A 19,383-nucleotide genomic window follows, 5' to 3' on the forward strand; every position below is an offset into this window, starting at 1 on the left:
GTAGAAAAGTGCTTTATAAGAGAAAGGAGGGGGGAAATTACATAAAATAAGAAAAGATTAAAAGAATAAAATTTATAGAAGAAAGGAGGAAAATCGAGAGCTAGAACACGTGTTTGCTTGTAACTTTTCTTGTTTTTAGTAACTTTGAAATCAGATAGTAAAATCTAGAGTGATGTCGTCACATCCATACAATTGCACAGCATGGTCAAACCTGAAAATTTCTTGGGTCAGGTGAGGGGAATTTTTTCTTTGACTTGGGGACAGTGTTTTAAAATGGGTGATGAAAGTGAGGAGGTTCTCCAAACGGTATTTTCCAGTCCCTGTGTCCACAACTCTAGTCAAATGTGTGTTTTGCTCTCTTAAAGAGATGAGAAAGCGCCCTCTTCACCCTGGGTCTTCATAGACCATGAGGGGTGAGTTTGAGGAAGAGCCTGACTTGAGGAACTGGTTAGATGGTACCGTCATTTGCAGAGATAGGGAATACAAAAGAAGAACAACTTTGGGAGGAAGGACATTGTTGTGGTCTCCAGGGAAGGAATGTTCTGAGAGGACAGCCATGAAAGCGTTTGTCAGCAGAAACACTGTGCATACTGCACCAGACCAGGTCCCTGTGCAGAGCATGTAGGTTAGGGAGACTTTCCCTGCCCTGCGCCCAGCCCCAACCATTTGCACATCCTTGACCTTGATGCCTCAAGTGGGGGCCATCTGGGTGAAATCCTTTGGGACACCAATGTTCTAGAAAGATGATTTCTTTTGTTCTTGTCAGCTTTTCTGTTAAACCTACACTGCTGTGGAAATGATTGTTCTGGAAATACGGACTTTAAAAAATTTTCATTAGGCCTAAGACAAACAAGAAAAAGACCTGAGGTCATTCAGTCTGCTCTGTGAGAACCATCTTGAGTTGGATAAGCCCTGCTTCACTTCTCTGAGTCTCAACTTCCCCATCTCTAAAGACAGATTCATTGGTACTCACCCCATACCATTAAAGTGAGACCGTGTAAGGCAACAGAGGAAGTCAGTCCAACACAGTACTTCCATCTCTTCTGTACCCCATCACTGTGTTCTTCCCCTTCTTCCCTAGCGCACTTCTTTGCGCCCAGGTGGGATGAAAGTAAAAAGGTTTTAGAGGAAGGATCACAAAATCCCACAATCATCCATCTGCCATTTAACAGTTCTTGTCAGAAAATAACTTCCTTCTGTCTAACTACCCTGTTCCTAATGCTGCAAGCCCACTGCTTCTCTCGGTCAAGCCCTTCTTCTTTTCTGTTTGCGTTGTACTCTTGCTAAATGCACAGCATGAGACAACCTCATCTTCAGAAGTGTATTTTCTTTCATTCTTGTCTTTAATAGCTGAAAGCACAAAATACAGTGGGAGCTCCAGAATCCTTGGTAGTTCTTTTCTGGTGGCCCAGATTAGGTGGAAATTGTATGGCTGGTTTTCTTTGCCTGCATGCATCTTAGTGAGCCTTTGTAGATGGAGATGTGCAGCTGAGATGGCGGGACCAGGAAGACTGCAGAAGGAAACATTACCTTTTTAGCTCCTTCCTGCTAAGGAGCTCCAAATTCTTCTCATTTAAGGAAGGCAGCCTCTCCCTCCCCCACTAAATTTTAAAATGTTGGGGAATGTTTGAGGCTGAACTTAGATTTCAAAACTGTGCTTTTCCATTTTTGTGGTGACTCGTACTGACCATATAACTTTCCCAGTGCTCATTCAGTAGGTTTACAGGGGAGGTATGGACTTCAGAGACATTTGACTCTTTTCATGGTAAGAAGTCAGGTTTTAAATTCTCTTACAAATCTGAGTGATTAGGTCACCTCCCGGAGCATATAGATTTTCTTGAGTTAAAACAACGTTCAGAAGGAAATGATGAGCTCCATAGCCTGCTGTATCCTGTGCGCAGAATAATTTCATTTCTACTTATCTGTGAAGGTTGAAGGAATGTCTACAAATATTTGCTTGGTTTCTATGGTGAAGGCAGAGAGAGATCAAGTGTGTGATTGTTTAGTGTCAAAATCAAAACTACACTATACTGTACTTCGAGAGAGTCGGTTGGTTGCTTGAAACATAATAGACATTTAGCAAGGGCTAACTATTTTAAGTTTCATAAGTTCAAGATGAAATTTAAACAGTACAGCCTGAAGGAAAACATGGGCCCTTTGGGCATTTTGAAACGTTACTTCACGAAACTAAAATGGTCTTCAGCTTCATTAAAAAGTTGTGTGTTGACCGAAGGTGGTGTTGGTGGACGCTCAGAATACCTGGTGTAGGTGTGGGGTTATGACCATGATTTATAAGTTTGTGGTGTAATAGAAGCCCTATAATAGAAGCCTGACCTCCTACCCCCGTAATCCTCCATTCGGCTGTGTTCTGGCTACCCACACATTGGTTGGAATATACATTTATTTTGTGCCTGCTAGACACAGTGCTCTGGGAGGTGCTGTGGGTGGAAAGTGCACTTAGAAATGGTCTCTACCCTCCAAGGACTGGCTTTGGGTCTTGTAGGCAGTAAGTACACAGCAAATGGGATACACTGTGATAAGTGCTGGGATTACGTGTCACTAAGGAAGGACTAGGTGGGGCATGGTTCACAAGAATCAAGCACGGTATTATGAGAAAACATTCCAGAGAAAGATCTCAGCACATGGCAAGGCCAGAGGCATGACACAGCACGTATATTGAACAACCATAAAGCCTCTGAGCAGGTTGAGGAAAGCCTTCGTGTGAAGGAGGAGCAGGCGATAAAACCGGAGAGGGTGAGAGCCAAATCATAAGGGCATTGTGGGTAAACTGGACTTGAACTTGACCCTAAAAGCTCTGGAGAGTGGATGGATTTTACACAGAAGTGTCGTGAGCATGGCTTCAGATGCAGTAGAGAGGGCAGAGTGGAAGGAGGTCGACTGGTAGGGGAAGATCCCAGAGGAAGTTGTTGTGGCCCTCAGGAGAGGACACAGGTGTGCACAGTGGAACTGCCAGATCTGGCAGCGCAAGTTTTAGGGGGAAGACAACACATGCACTTTGAAGTTGAAATACCCCTGGGAGACCTAAGTGGTGATGTCCAGGAGGCCGTTGGATCTGTGGGTCTGCAGAGTTCTGGCTACCGTGTGGTCATGCTGAAGGGCTTCCACCTATCATGCTCCCCAGGGGGTATGCATCACGGAAGAAGAGTTACCGCCTGAAGGTCTTAACCTTAAAGGAAAGAATTATTTTAAGGGACTGATGGGGGATGAGACCTTCAAGTGGAAGGGACTCTAGGACAGGACCCTCACGTTCTTCATTTAAATCACTACAGCCGTTCCCCACTCCCGTGGTTCTTCACCCAACTCCTTTGACTTGCTGCTTCCCTAGTTTGTGACCCCCCCGTTGAGGACTGACCGGTGGCACTAGTGTGATGACTTGGACTGAAGCTCACTTGGACTTTGAAGCCTTAAAGTCTGGAGTAAAACCTTTTTTTAGGTTGATCTGTTGAAACAGCGAAAGTTGTAAGAGACATGTAAGACTCAGAAAGAGATGGTAAGGACCGCTGGTATCATGAAAATTCAGAAGCCTGGATCCCTGAACACCCTTGTCTGCCCTTCCATGGGTCATCGTCATTGCCCTGTAAGCATAGTACACAGGCCTCTGACTGCTGAGTGACTGGTCCGCAAAGATTCCTTTCATCTCCACGTGGACAGAACGTCATTGCCCTTCAAATCTTACACGTCCCCCGAATCGAATTGGGTTCGGCCTTACCTTCCTCCACAGATCCCCTTTCTTTTTGAAAGACATGTGATTACTCTAAAGTACCCAGTGATAATTAGACATTATTGTATCCATATTCTCCAGGCTAGCCGGCTGCCTCTGTCCACCATCAGCCCTCCCCAGAGAGTTAGTTGCCTGTGCTTCGTTCATACATCCAGCCATCAGATGATTACTGAGCACCTTTCAGGCAGGACACTGATTGTACACTGTGACCAATAAGTCGAATGACTATAATGGAAAATAGAAGGTTCAAGTGCTATAGAAATGCGGGGAGGTTGGGGCGCCTGGGTGGCCCAGTCGGTTAAGCATCTGACTCTGTTTTGGCTCAGGTCATGATCTCAGTGTTGTGGGATGGAGCCCCATCTCGGGCTCCACACTCAGCAAAGAGTCTGCTTGAGATTCTCTCTCTCCTCTCCCTCTGCCCCTTCCCCCTTGTGCACGCACAAGCTTCCCCCACCTCTCTCTGTCTAAAAATAAACAAACTATATATTTTTTTAATTTAAAAATAAGAAATGTGGTTGAAGTTGAGGAGACAGCAGTCATTTCCAGAGGGGAGAGCAGGAAGGGCTTCATGAAAGAAGCGATATGTAAAGATTCAGACTTCAGATGTGCAGAGACTCAGGGAAAGAATATCCCACAGAGAGAAGCACAGAAGCAGTGGCCAGGTGGTTGGAAATCGGCACATCTTGATGGGAGCCAGAAGCTCCACTTGTGAGCCAGGGGGGACAACTCTAGGTTCTGGAAAGGACAGACGGCTTTGCTCCTGATAATGGGTACATGAGAGCACAGGCCAAGAACATTATTAGGACAGTGCTCAGTGCTGAGAATCTCATTTTTGTGTAGACCTTGACAATTTTTTGTCACCTTATCTATCAAAACATCTTGTGCTGGCCCTTAGATTATAAATGAGTCTATTGGAGATGACTCCTTGATTATTTGCTAAAAAGTACTTTGTGTGTTAACTCTTACTGGTATTTAATTCTTAATCGTTTTCCATTGAACTGGCTTGGCAGAATTAGAATTCTGATTATGATATTAATTTAAATATGTAACTTTAAAGGACTGAATTTTGAGACCCTTTATGAAAAGTCCATGAAATTGCCACTAATTTTTATTTTCATTTGGCAAAACCATAGTGGCCTTCCAGAAGGAAAAAACATATATACCAGAGAGTTTTATATTGGTTTGAAGCAAGTAAACAGCTGAGAGCATAGTTCGGAAAGCCTTCACCTTGGCATTGTACCCATATTCTTCAGAAATCCTTATCCGTGTTTGCATTTAAGACATGATGTTGTAGCCGACCCCAAAAGGAGAAGATCACTGTACTGATATCTGCCCCAAGTTATTCCTGCCCCAAAAGACAGGCAAGGATGTCCAAAGATAAGCGTTCTTGGGTCCATACTATATGTACCTTGCTAAGGCTTCATGACCATTGCCACATTGTGTAGGGATTTTTCGAATTCTACCAGAAGTCACCTTACAAATCATCTAGTCCAAATGCCCTCACTGACAGAGAGGAAAATGAGGCTTACACAAGAATTTGTCATCCATGCTCATTTCTTCATTTGCAAACTGAATGTATTAGTCAAGGTCCCACCGGGAGATGGGTCCCGGTGCACAACTCAAAATAATTCAAGGAAGTTTTGTTTACAGAGACAAGATTTACAAAGGGGGTTTAGGGGAAGTGCAGTGGATGGTCCTGGAATTTGGGTCTCATTGCAGCCAAGCTTTTACCATTCCCAAGCTTGACAGGAAAGAGGGGGAGCAGTTCCTGGAATCAGGTAGTGCCCAGGATGGACAGAGACTTCGCAATGGTGGCACAGCCAACTCTAGACAATGCGGAAACCGGGGAAACTCTGCCTCGCCCTTCTCCCTCTGCCTGAACTCCTGCTTAGGCTTCCTATTGGCCAAACCCAGTAAGAAGCTGGAGGCACATGGGTGGGAAGAGATCCACCTCCAGCCCCCCAAGGCAGACACCATCCAGAGTGGCAAAGGAAAGACGACCCGCACAGTGTTCATTATGTGCTTTTCTACTCTTCATGTACCAGCTGTATGGTGAGGATGCTTCAGATAACATCTACAGGTATTTTCAGGATCTTGGTGAAAAAAACATGAATAAAAGACTGTTGAACCTAATATTAAGTGAGAGTGGTTTACTCTTACATATTTTGAGTCAGAGTTGGCTTTGGCTCTACTTGATCTCACACTGTTATTGGACTGGTTAAAAAAAAAACGGTGAATAGAGATCAAAGCAGTTTAAACAGATACATCCACTTGGGTAAATATCCTTGAAGTCCCCCTCCCCCCATCTTCCGCTCCCCGTCCTGTTGCCAGATCCATTCAGCACCTCTAGAGGCTGTTAATACATGTAGTGATTGTACTAAACATCATATTTGCTTTGGTTCCAGCTGGCTCCAACCACTAAACTCTGTCCAGAGTTCCTATTGTCTTTGCTTAGTAGACAACTGCATTGTTATCATGTATCAAAGAGGCTACCTTTGTGATAGATTTCTAAATGTTGATCTTTATACATTGCATTCATGGATTCTCTCTACATGTTTTTAAATTCAAGCTCCCAGTGATATTTTATTTTTAAGAATATATAGAATTATTAAACACAGAGAACTTTCAGGCAGCATTGATTACATTGTTGAGAACATTCCTTACCTCATGCACTAAGACCTTGAAATATTTTTTTCAGTTTTGTCCGTTCCTTAAAAAGCTTTGGAGTAAAAAAATTAATAAATCTGCTTACGTGTGACAAACTGATTTTAAGTTAGGCAGTCTTCCATAAGAAAATTATAGAGGCACAGAAGTGTAATAATTCCAAAGCAAATAGAATTTTTATTTTACTGTCAGGAAAAATTGTTACAATTTATTCTCAAAAACTTGGAATTTACATATCTTAAATCCCATGAAGTTGTAGAAATTGTCATCATTTGAGATATTTTTAAAATTATGGTCATGTAAAGTGAGGACTGAAGGACTCTAAATCAGAGAATGTGGAACAGCCACATAAATTAGCAAATTAAAACTGGGGACACAGCTGACATACGAGATAATATTACATAAACTAGGGAACAACTATTAGATTTGTATCTATTGCAAAAAGTGTAATTTGTTATTTTTAAATAAGAAACATTAAACATTGTTGGGTTTTTTTTTTTTTGAGAATTAAATAGAAATGTAAGTCTTATACAGTTCATACTTTCTTTTGGAATTCAAGCATGTTGAATTCCACAAAAACTAAACCAAAAAGTGTCTCTGTAGTCAAATGCTAATAGTTCAAATAGAGTATAAGCACACACCTAATTAATAAATCTGATTCTTCCCACTGTTAAAATGATTTACAGATAGACCAACCAAAAATCTTTGGATTACCAAAGAACTTTTTAAATATTTTTTAATTGAAATTATTAAATGGGAATTTGACAAATAGATGTCCTACCATTCAGAGCACTGGTGTTCTTCAGAACTATATTTTGAAACCTTTTTCTTAAGCCTTTTTTAAGGAAATCATTTAACCCCAAAGGATAACTGAATTTTGAGATCTGTAACTGTCAAGTCTTTTGAAGTTCCTGGTAAAATATCTCTATGTAAATTTAAAATATTTTCCTCTCGATTATCTGCGTACAACCTGCATGCTTGCCTGTTGATTTGTGGATGTTTGGAATCCTGAAATGAAATGTGTTGGATGCTGAGTACTGAGTTGAAAGCAGACAGTCCTGGTGAGAATCCCAGCTCCTCCACATCTCAGCTCAGTGTTTCTGGCCAAATGACTCAGCCCCTCTGAAATTCAGTGTTCTCAGCTATCAAATGTGCTTACTGACAGCAGCTGCCTGATCTTGTGCCCTGAAATCATCCTCCCGCCCCTTTTCCTTTCCACGTTTCACCTCCTGCTTTGCCATGTTTTTGTGGCAACCGTTCTTTGAAAGCTTCATGTCCACATAGAGAGCCCTGGCCCACATTCCTATATGCAGATACGATTATTGTATTACACCCACACATAATCTGTTGATAAAAACTAGACAATATTTAAGATACATTCCTGCAAGTGGAACTCTGGTTCGGTGACATCGGTGCTATTCATCTTGTGAGTACCATCAAGCTGTCCTCTAAAGAAGTTGAGCCGGTTGGTGGTTGGGAACAGTTTCCCCATACCATGGCCAGCCGGGAATAGTGTTGTTCTGTTCACTTTTGCTCATCAGACAAAAAGGATAGCCCTTTATTTTGATGACTTTCTGCCTTTATTCCTTGCTTTCTTTTAATGAGGTGACGTATCTTTGATAGTGTGCTTTTTTTTGGTCAACTACCGTTATACTCTTCATCCGTTTTTCTGTTGTTTTATTTATGTAATTTGTTTTAGGTGTTTCATCCCAGGTTGTTATTTGTCTTTGTCTTTGTTTTATAGTGTTTGCCAAAGAGAATTGCAGTCTGAACTAGTGGGATCCGTTAATCTTTTCATCTCAAGCTTCTAGATTTCCCTTCCTGCTGAAAAAGGCCTCCGTATCCCAAGGTTCTCTTCTGTTTTCCTGTAATACATTTTTTCTAGCTCTGCTTTGTACACATAGATTTTTTATGAATATACAGTGTCTCTTTATACATGGTGTAAAGTAAGGCTCAAACTTAACTTTCTTCCCAATGGAAGGCCAGTTGTCTGGGCCTGACGTACATTTTTTCTCTCATTAAGATGACATTCAGCGCCTAGAAGAATGTTAAATCCCATAAATAGATCATTCTCTTTCTGGACTTTCTGTTTAACCTGCTGGCACCTACTATTTTGCTTTCTGTACCTTAGAGTGTGTTTTGGTAACAGAGAGCAGAGTCTCTTCATCCTTACTTCTCAAACTATTTTTGGCTCTTCTTAAAGCATTATTCTGCCAGAAGCCCCATATTGTCAGAAGTTAAATTCCTCCCCGCAAATCATTGCATTGTCTTAAACTTTGTTAATATAGGAATGACAGTTATCTTTATGTTTTTCCCATCTTAGTCATAGTCTGTCTCATTTATTTAGTTTTTAAATTCTTCAACAATAGTATGTCATTTTATTTATATAGGTTTTGCTTTTTTAAATCGTTCAATATTTTGTGAATGGTAACCTTTTTGCATTATATTTCATAACCAACTTACATAGGATTTGTGTATTTATATCTTATGTCCATCATTATCTAAATTATTATATCTTAATAAAATTTTTGCTGTCATAAGTTTTATTTACCCAAATAAGGCCAATGTGTATAGGACAGAAACTCTTAGAAATACTGAGATTCTGGGAGAAGGAAAACAAAACTTCAGTTCTCTTCCAGAGTTCGACAAAGCATAGAGAAATAATAAGGAAGTAAAAACTAGAGCCCAGAACTGGATGCTCTTTTTAGCGAATGTAGTAAGTACCTTCTTTCTGGGGGATCACTGATAACTGAATTTTGTCTGGTTATCTTCTAGCAGTGATTGCCTTAAAATTGTCAATTTGGTGTTTGCTAAAACCCAGTTGTTATGTGAGCGATATTGTATTGGGTATTTACAGACATAGCCTTGGATAAAATTGGGTCCATGCAGCCTGGAACGATCCATATTATGAACTGTGTTACAGGATATGATTTTCAGATGTCAGTGAGTTCAGGGAGGTGATAGCATCAGAGCTAGGCTTTGCAGGATAAGTAGAATTTCCAGATGTGGGGAGGAGAAGGAAGAGCTTCTCATCTGATGAGAACAGTGCCAACCAAAGCATGGAGGCAGGAGCTGGAGGGTTTATTTATATCACTGAGTGGTGTTCAGACCTAGCCAAGGGTTAGTGTTACCTGAAGAACTTTGTTTAAAAAAAAAGAAAAGAGAGAGAGAGAAGAAATAAAAAAAGTAAAGGAAAAACTCCAGGCCCCCCATCATGGAGATCTAATTCAGTGAGGGAGAGATAAGGCCAAGACGCATGTTCGTCTGTTCGTTCGTTCTTTCTTTCTTTCTAGATTGATTGATTTATTTTAGAGAGAGGAAAGCAAGAGCAGGGAGAGGGAGAGAATCTCAAGTAGGCCCCCTATTGAGCGGGGAGCCCAGTGCGGGGCTCGATCCCGTGACCCTGAGATCATTACCTGAGCCAAAATCAAGAGTCAGTTGCTTAACCGACTGATCCACCCAAGTGCCCCTAGACACATATTTTTCTACAATCCCAGTAGATGATTCTGATGCAGAGTCAGAGTGGACATCCAGTGCTGTGGTCTATGTATGTAACAAGGCTAGAAGGGTTATGGAGATACTGCGGGATATGCTTTTGGAAAGATATATTGGAACCAGTGATAACTGAGTGAAACTGTTCAGTTATTTGGGTTTTGTTTGCTTCTTTTTTTTACATTTCTGTTACATCACCACCATTCCTCTATTAGATGTCAACCAGATAGATATCCATTACACAAAATTTGACCGTGTGAATTCAAAACAAAACCTATTAAATGAGATGAAGAGGAGGAACCAGTCAAGAATCTTCTTTCAGTTAGATATTGCTATATAATCTCACCCAAACTTAAAACAACAATCACTTTATTGCCATTTATAATCCTATGAGTTGACTGGACTCAGCTGGGCCCTTCTGCTCCTTGTGACATTGGCAGGGGCGGGCGGACCACAGTCGTGTGGGGGATCAGTCCAACTTGAATGTCCAAGATGGCTCACTTGCCTGGCTTTCAGCTGAGAATTAGCTGGGGCTGTCCTCTGGACCATCTTTGTGGGCTTCTCACCACATGATATTTGGATTCCAGAGGAAGCGTTTCAAAAGCAAGACTATGGGGCACCTGGCTGGCTCAGTCAGTGGCGCGTGCAGCTCTTGGTCTCGGGGTTGTGAGTTCAAGCCCCACATTGGATGTAGAGAGTACTTAAAAATAAAATCTTAAAGAAGACAACCCAGACTACTAGGCTTCTGCTGACCTAGTTTTGGTGGTCTCAGAAAAATTCTGTTAGTTTAGACAACCAACTCACTAAGACCAACTCATTTTCAACAGAAGGTGACTTAAATTCTCTCTCTTCTTTTTTTTTTTTTAGACACGATTTTTAAAATTTATTTATTTGAGGGGGGGGAGGGAGAGGGAGAGGGAATCTGAAGCAGACTCCACGCTGAGCACAGAGCCCAACTTGGGGTTTAGTCTCATGACCATGAGATTATGATCTGGCCAAAACCAAGAACCTAGCTCTTCCCCCAGCTGAGCCCCCAAGGCGCCCCAGCCTCTGTCTCTTGCTGGGAGGGGTAGTGTGTGTCTGTAAGGAAGGAAGGAAACAGATGGCAATCATGTTCTGGAGAATTGCAACTGCGATCTGAATGCACCAAGTACTACAGCGTCAAAATACATAAAGGAGAATTGTAGGAAATTTTGATAGATGTCCCCAGAAGTGCAATTAGACCAAATAGTAAGTAAGGATAAAGGGAATCTGAATAATATAAAATGCTTATATAGTAGATTTATGTATTGAATTCCTTGTGTGACAGCAAAGAATATTCCTTTATTTCAGCCATCTGTAGAATCTCTGTGCCCCCAAAAGAGAAGCACTTGAACCTTTTATAGGCGTTCTGCCTTGCAGACCTCTCAGCCTTGCGGATAGAGCCACAGCAGTGGACACTACTCTTGTATTAAGTGAGATTCTTCCTATTGAGGAATCCTATCCTCTGGATGACTTTTTTACACATTGGTGTAGACAGTTGAGTTACACATTCTCAAGTTCTTGGTTTCTTAATTTGTTTTCTGAAAAGAGTGGCATTGAAGGGGGCTTTATTTTGATTCCCCACAGTCTCATGATAAGAGTAGTTTTGACTTGTCCTGGGTGCTCTTTATACTTCAAGGTCAGCACCCAGCAATCACTGGAATCCTCTTCTGATTTCCCAATAATGCTGACGTAGGAACTGAGCTGGAATCCTTGCTGACACCTGTTCTCCATGTATTGTTTTTTTAAGCCTCTTCAGAAAAAAAAAAAAAACAGTGTTAAGATCCGTGGGTTTTGTTGTTTTTTTTTTTTTTAAGTCTTTGCTTTGCTTCCTAAAACTCAGTTGTTTAACCATCCTCGTAAGAAACAGCGTCTGAGCTGGGAACCCAGGTTGTGGGGATGACGTCATTTCCTGGCCTGTCAGCAATGAATCTGAATTACTTACTGCTTCTATCTCAGTGTCCCCATATGATGCCAGGCACCTTGCTGAGCTGGCATTAAACCGGCTGAGATGAGAAGTTGAAGCAACCAGCCGTCTCCCTCAGTAACACTCCAATCCATTTGCCTTTGCAGGTCGTCACGCTGTGGTACAGAGCTCCAGAAGTCCTGCTTCAGTCCAGCTACGCCACCCCCGTGGACCTCTGGAGTGTTGGCTGCATATTTGCAGAAATGTTTCGTAGAAAGTAAGAAATGCCTTTCGTTTTATTCTGTCTTCCTTGGAAAGACTTTTTGGGTCTTCGATAATTTAAGTGTCAGCATAGCATTTCTTTTGCAAGTAAGGTCATGATATATACAGATACACAGATATTCCGATCCCCCTGCTTTGGGCTGCCACGTCCAAGCCTGTCCTGGAAACGCTTTCTCAGTCCTGAACAGTGTAGTTTTGTAGGACTCTAGCTTCCAGCTCTTGGAAACTCTGGAAAGAAACATGCCATTGTTCTTACAGCTTATTTTTGTTGCTGATGATAGGATCTAGAAATATCCTCAAGGTGGACCTTGTCCACAGGAGAAGGACCGGGGCTATTACATATATGGAAATTTTGATGGTGAGAATAGTGGCTTACACAGAATGTTCAGGATGAAAAGGACAAGGCGAGGAAGATGTTAGCACTACTTCAGAATACTGAAAGTGCTGTTGGAATGAGGAGAGATTAGACATATTTAGGCACGACAGAGCAAAACCGGGACCAGGGATAGGGAAATGATAGAAGTAAAGGTTTTTGCTCAGACCTAGGAAAAATCTAACATTGGACAGTTATCTGAAGAGAAGATAGGGGTTCTCATTGGGTGTTCCAAGAAGAAACTGGACTGCCACACATGGGAGGTGTCTCGGTGGCATTAATAGGCTAGAGGACCTCCAGGAACCTCTGACTCTGAGAGCTATGATTCATTTGTTTTATTTTCAGGTCACAAGAAATAGGCAAAACAATATAATAAAGATCTGCCCGGAAAATAATCCATACATGGGTACTAAATTCAGCAAATCAAAAATGAAGCAGAGAACCTAATTGTAATCTATTAGCTCCTTGTTTTCTATTTTTGTTTCCATGGGAAATGTGAGCTGGAAAGCTGAGTATATTCCTGTTGTACATGTTACATTCAAAATGTTAGTTACATGGTAGCTCCCAAGGAAAAGAACCGGTCGGCCATTCCTTGCCTGTCTGTCTGTGCTTTGTTTTAACCAAATGAAGTTTGGTGCATGTCATAAATTTTGGGACCTATTTTTAGAACTCAGCATTTTCGTAAATGCAGCTCACAGGAGGGGATCATGCCCAAGAAATCAGAGTACATAGATGTTTGATGTTGGCCTACTCTGTGCCAAGTACAGTACCAAACCTCTTCGCTTCTGTTACTTTTTATGCCTCACCATGAAAGATAGCAGAGGTGCAGGGACAGATTTATTTGTCCAACATCAAGCAGCTAAAAAGGAGCAGGGGCATTGCCCCAAATGAAGCTTGTGCGTTTTAATTCAGTGTTGTTTCTGTACCAAGCAGGGAAGGAAAAAGTAATGTTGATTTCAGCTTTAGTGTTTGCCAAACAGGTTGAATAAGTGTTTTAGAGCATCCCTAAAGACCTTGGTAGAAATCAAATTCCCACCTCCCCCCGGCCCACCCACCTGATCAGAACTTCTTGGGCTGGAGCTCAGCAACCTGTGTTTGAACAAGCCCTTAAGGTGATGCTAATTCATTCTCCAGGGCAAGAACCACTGGGTTGGATGACAGGATCACCAGGGATGAGCAGACTTCGAATGTGCAACTCCGGACCTCTCCTTTAGAGATTCTGATTCATTACTGGGATGGGGCCAGGCATTCTTGTTTTTAAAAAAGCACGTCATGTAATTCTTTTCATCAGACAAGTGTAGAAAACATGAGCTTACAGGATTATGGTCAGGAGTGCCTGGGCGGCTTGGTCAGTTGAGCACCCGACTCTTATTTGGACTCAGGTGATGACTTTAAGCTCCGTGGCCGGCTCCCCCCTTGGCTGGGAGTCTGCTTATCCCTCTCCCTCTGCTCCCCCCACCTGCCTGCTCAAGGGCATGTACTTGTGTGTGCTCTCTCAAATAAGTAAATAAATAAAACCTTTTAAAAATTAAGGATTATGGTCAGAACAGGAAATAAGCAGGGTGAAAGTCAGAGGAGACTCATTCTAGTTCATCCCATAAATAAGTTCATTTAGCTGAGAACTGATGAGAGAAATGTCTATTAGAATTACCTTTATATGAAAAAAAAAAAAGAATTACCTTTATGTGTCTAGAAGTGTCCTCAAATACAACGATTGAGCCCTTTTGTAATGGGAGGAGAGTGATCCGTTATTTTTCAGTAGGATAAGACTTGAGCACAGCCACTCTTGATGAAACAACCAGTATTTTCCTGAAAGATGTTAAAAGTAAAATTTAAGATATATAGTATTAAGCATTCACTAGTAAGGAATTTGCGGTATTTCTAAGTATAGCTGGTCAGTACTTACAGAACAATTACAACCTGAGTTTTCATTTTATCGCATTAAAACATTTTCCCACTGAAGTGGCCCCATCTAGCTTGCAGAATTCTATATAACCTGGAATATATATGAAATGTTATTTGTGCTAATCCATCAAAACCTATTGTCTCTGGATGACATTTTTTTCCATGGGAAAATTCATTCTCTGTTCCAATCCAGGATGACAGGGATACCCTTCCCTTCACCCAGCACCAGAAGGGGGAACCTAAGGTTGGAGGCTCAGAGAAAGGCTCCTTTCATGATGGCAGCAACAGCTGGCTTCAGTTTGCTTAGAAAGGGAGATGGTTGGTAGAGACCCATTGGCTCTTTAGATGTGCACAAAAGAAAGCTATCCTCTCTCTTGGAGCCTTGTGTAGAGGTACTAAATTGAGAATTAACTGCCTGAAGGTGGAAGCAGTATCAGAATCCAGGCCCATATGCCTTTATGGCTGAAGGAGAGTGAATCCAGACCTACCACACATAGTTCCTGGGCTAGGTGCTTTCTCTCGTAGGTAGTTCCTGCTGGTTTGGTTTTGACCTTGAATCTAGCCATGGGATCTGACCCTTGTTCCTGCTCTCTTCATGTTTGGTATTTCTTATAATTACACCAAGATATCTGAATGTGCATGCTTCTTACTCATGCCAGATGAGTTTTGGGGGTCCAACTGCCTGCTTGACCTAACTCTAGCTTGATTCCTGGGTCAGCGCTGACACGCCTATTACATTGTCCTGCGGAGAATTTGCGAGCCAGAGATTCTGAAAGCAGTCTTCCTCATTACCTTAGGCTATAACCCTAAATCAGAGAATCGTGGCATGTGTCCACTCTGGGTTCCCACCTGTTACAATGGCAGTTTTCCCACATGTTGTCATCTTTCTTAATACCTTCATGGTTTTTGCCATATTCTTAAAATAACTATACTTACATAATTGTTTACCCTAAACAATTTACTTTTTTAAATTGAAGTATAATTGACATACAATAATATGTTAGTTTCAGGTGTACAATCTAGTGATTGAACATTCATGTGTATTACAAATCAATCACTACGTTAAATCTAGCTACTATTTTTCACCATTCAAACTTGTTATATATTACTAACTACAGCCATACCTCATTTTATTGTGCTTTGCAGATACTGCATTTTTTTTTTACAAATGCTTTGTGGCAATCCTGACTCAGGCAAGTCTGTCCACAACATTTTTCCAACAGCATTTGCTTATGACTTCGTGTGTCTGTCACACTTTGGTAATCCTTGCAATATTTCAGACTTGTTCATTATTATGTTTGTTATGGTGATCTATGACCAGTGATTATAACTCACTAAACACAATGGCCATCATTTTTTAGCAATAAAGTATTTTTAATTAAGGTATATACATTGGATTTTTTTTAAGACATAATGCTATTACACACTTAATGGACAACAGCGTATGTAAAAACATGATTTTTATATGCCCTAGGAAACCAAAAATATTCATTTGATTCACTTTATTGATACTCACTCTATTAGAGTGGTCTAGAAACAAACCCACGATACCTTAGATTTGGCTGTATTTCATTTATTTCTGCTCTCATCTTTATTATTATTTTCCTTCCACTAACTTTAGACTATTCTTTTTCTGTTCTTTTAGGGGTGAGGGTGGATGCTTGCTTCTTGTGGTAGACCTGTCTCACTCTAAAATTTTGGCTTTTGCTGTGTCTTTTAGATTTTGGACTATTGTGGTTACCTTTCATTTCTCAAGGCATATTTTGATTTCCTCTTCGATTTTTTTCATTTACCTGTGGGTTGTTAGGTAGATTGTTTAGCCTCCATGTGTTTGTGTTTCTTCCAGTTTTCTTCTTATGATTGATTTATAGTTTCATACCATTGGGGTTTGAAAGATGTTTTTATATGCTTTTAATCCTTAAATTTATAAAGACTTGGTTTGTGGCTTAACGTGTGATCTCTCCTGGAAAATGTTCCATGTGGACTTGAAAAGAATGTATACTCTGCTGCCTTGGGATGTTATATCCTATAAATATCTGTGAAGTTCATCTGGTCTAATGGGTCATTTAGGCCAGTGTTTCCTTACTGATATTTCTGTCTAAATGATCTATCCATTGGTGTAAGTGGAGTGTTAAAGTCCCCTGCTGTTACTATATTACTGTCAGTTTCTCCCTTTATTTTTGCTAATATTTGCTTTATATGTTTAGAAGCCCCATGTTGGGTGCGTAGATATTTATCTTGTTGGATTGATCCTTTATGAATATATAATGTTTTTGTTTCTTATTAAACTTTGCTTTTTAAAAAAGATTTTATTTATTTATTTTTAATTTATTTATTGGGATGGGCAGAAGCAGGGGGAGGGGCAGAGGTAGGAGAGAAGCAGGCTTCCCATGGAACAGGGAGCCTGATGCAGGGCTCCATCCCAAGATCAGAGATTATGACCTGAGCCAAAGAAGGCAGACACTTAACTGACTGAGCTACCCAGGTGCCCCTACAGTCTTTATTTTAAAATCCGTTTTGTGTGATGTGAGTATTGCTACTTTAGCTTTCTTTTCATTTCCACTTGCATGGAATATCTTTTTCCATCCCTTTATTTTCAGTGTGTGCATGTCTTTAGATCTGAAGCGAGTCTCTTGTAGGCAACATATAGATAGGTCTTGGTTTTTTTATCCATTCAACCACTCTGTGTCTTTTGATTGGAGCATTTAGTCCATTTACTTTTAAAGTAAATTGTCGATAGATATGTACTTATTGCCATTTTGTTGATTGTTTTCTGGTTGTTTTTATAGTTCTGGTTCCTTCTTTTGTTCTCTTCCCTTGTGACTTGGTGACTTTCCTTAATGTTATGTTTATATTTCTTTCTCCTTATGTTTTGTGTATCTATCAGAGCTATTTGGTTTGTGGTTACCATGAGATTCATATACAAGATCCTGTCCTATATATTATAGGAGTCTATTTTAAGTTGACAGTTGCTGAAGTTCAAGCACATTCTAAAAGCAGGGATTAAAAGCATTTTTAATCCCTCCCATCCATGTTTTATGTTTTTGACATTATATTCTACATATTATTTTTTGTATTCCTTGCCTGATTATTTATAACTCTAGATGATTTTACTACTTAGCCATTTTGTTTTCCGCTTAAAGAAATCTCTTTAACATTGCTTGTAAGGCCAATTTGGTGTTGATAAACTCTTTTAGCTTTTGCTTATCTGCAAAACTCTTTATCTCTCCTTCTATACTGAAGAATAATCTTGCTGGGTAGAATAGTCTTGGTTGCAAATATTTCCGTTTTAGCACTCTCAATATATTCTGCCACTCTCTTCTGGCCTATAAAGTTTCTGCTGAAAAATCAGCTCATGGTCTTGTGGGGGTTCCCATAAGTTGTTTCTCTCTTGTTGCTTTTAAGATTCTCTTTTTAACTGTTGACACATTGAATATAATGTGTCTTGGTGTGGATCTCTTTGAGTTCCTTTTATTTGGGGCTCTCTGTGTGCTTCCTGGAGTTGGATGTCTTTTCCTTCATCAGGTTAGGGAAGTTTTTAGCCATTATTTTTTTCAAATGGGTTTTTTGTCCTTTTCTGTCTCTTTTCTCTTTTTAGGAGCCCCATAATATGAATGTTAGTATACTTAATGGTGCCCCAGAGGTCCCTTAAACTATCTTGATTTTTTTCACTCCTTTTTCTTTTTGCTATTCCAGTTGGGTAATTTCCACTTACCTTGACGCTATCACTGATTGATTCTTCTGTACCCTCAAATCCTGCTATTGATTCCCTCTAATGTATTTTTCATTTTGGTTATTGTATTCTTCAGCCCCATTTGGTTCCTCTTTATATTTTCTAGACAGTTTACTATTTTTTAGTCTCATCCAAAGCAAAAATATATAAAATCACAGATTTGATGAGCCAGTTATTTGTCTAGTACACACACAAATAAATATATAACCATTAAAATTCTTGAGAAACTTAGTCCATGTTCAAGCCCTAAAATCATCTTTCTCACAGACTACCAGTGGTAAATGTCACATGCTGGAAACCTTGTAACAGGTGTTTCATTTAGTCTACAAATAACTTACTGCGTGGCCACTATATGCAAGACCCATTTTAGAGAGAAAAATTAAATCCTAGTGGGGAAGAGAGGCATTGTATGCACAATTTAGTTGATTAACCTCAGCCAGGGTAAGTCCTGTGAAGAAGCAAAGGGTTCTGTGAATAGGTATAAGGAGAATATTGTTTCTGGAGAGGGAAAGAGGTTTTTCAGTGGAAGGCCAGAAGTCAGTATTAACCTTCCTTAGAGGTCACATCCTAGTTGTTTATGTAAAATCGTTAAGGAATGGTCATTTCTGCATTAGTTAAGGCTCACCATTCTCCATAACCTGGGGAGAAAAATAAGAAACAAAGGGAGGTAACACTTGTCTGTCATATGACAGACCCAGGGCCAGGCCCTTCACGTGTGTTACCTCAGTAAACCCACGTTCTGAGGACTATCCTCCAGAGTTTCCAGATGACGAACGAAAGTCTTCAGCAAGGAGAGTAGATAACTTGACCATGGGCACACGGCTCTTAAATACCAGAGCCAAATTTGAACTCAGGTTTGCCTGACTCTGTATGCTTTGACGTTTTTTCCCCCCTCTGTCATGTTTCTGCTCTTGCTGCTGTTTTACCTGCTAGGTCATATTTTTATCTGCAATGTTTTCTGCGTTATTGCAGTTTGGCAGCTGTGACATTTTAGAAAGGTCAAGAAGCAAACCATATGCTTAATAGTTTTGATTTCCAGTTTTTCCTATACTAGAAAGGTTGAATGATGCTCTGTGATATTAAGGGTTGCCAGGGAGTTTGAATACTCTCTGTCTCTATGATCTGGGTTTAGTGATTGCCACCAATGACTTGGTGCAGCAGCTATGAATTGAATAAAGAGTCGAAGCCTTTTATCTTCGTCCATTAGCTCTTTGTCTGTAGGTGGCCCATCTGAACTCCACATTGAGTTACATTTTAATACCAAA

At 40.5% G+C, this 19,383-nt stretch overlaps 1 protein-coding gene across 1 annotated transcript in view; it reads left to right on the forward strand.

Annotated features, from left to right (window-relative positions):
* The window catches only part of CDK6 (cyclin dependent kinase 6), a 232,642-nt gene that overhangs the window by 152,652 nt on the left and 60,607 nt on the right, over positions 1 to 19,383 (forward strand). Inside the window, exon 4 of the mRNA XM_032305106.1 lies at positions 11,993 to 12,102. Within this exon, the coding sequence (XP_032160997.1) occupies positions 11,993 to 12,102 (110 nt within the window). The remainder of the gene's footprint in view (positions 1 to 11,992; positions 12,103 to 19,383) is intronic.

The sequence above is a fragment of the Mustela erminea genome, chromosome 11 (assembly GCF_009829155.1).
Source record: "Mustela erminea isolate mMusErm1 chromosome 11, mMusErm1.Pri, whole genome shotgun sequence".
NCBI classification, from domain to species: domain Eukaryota; kingdom Metazoa; phylum Chordata; class Mammalia; order Carnivora; family Mustelidae; genus Mustela; species Mustela erminea.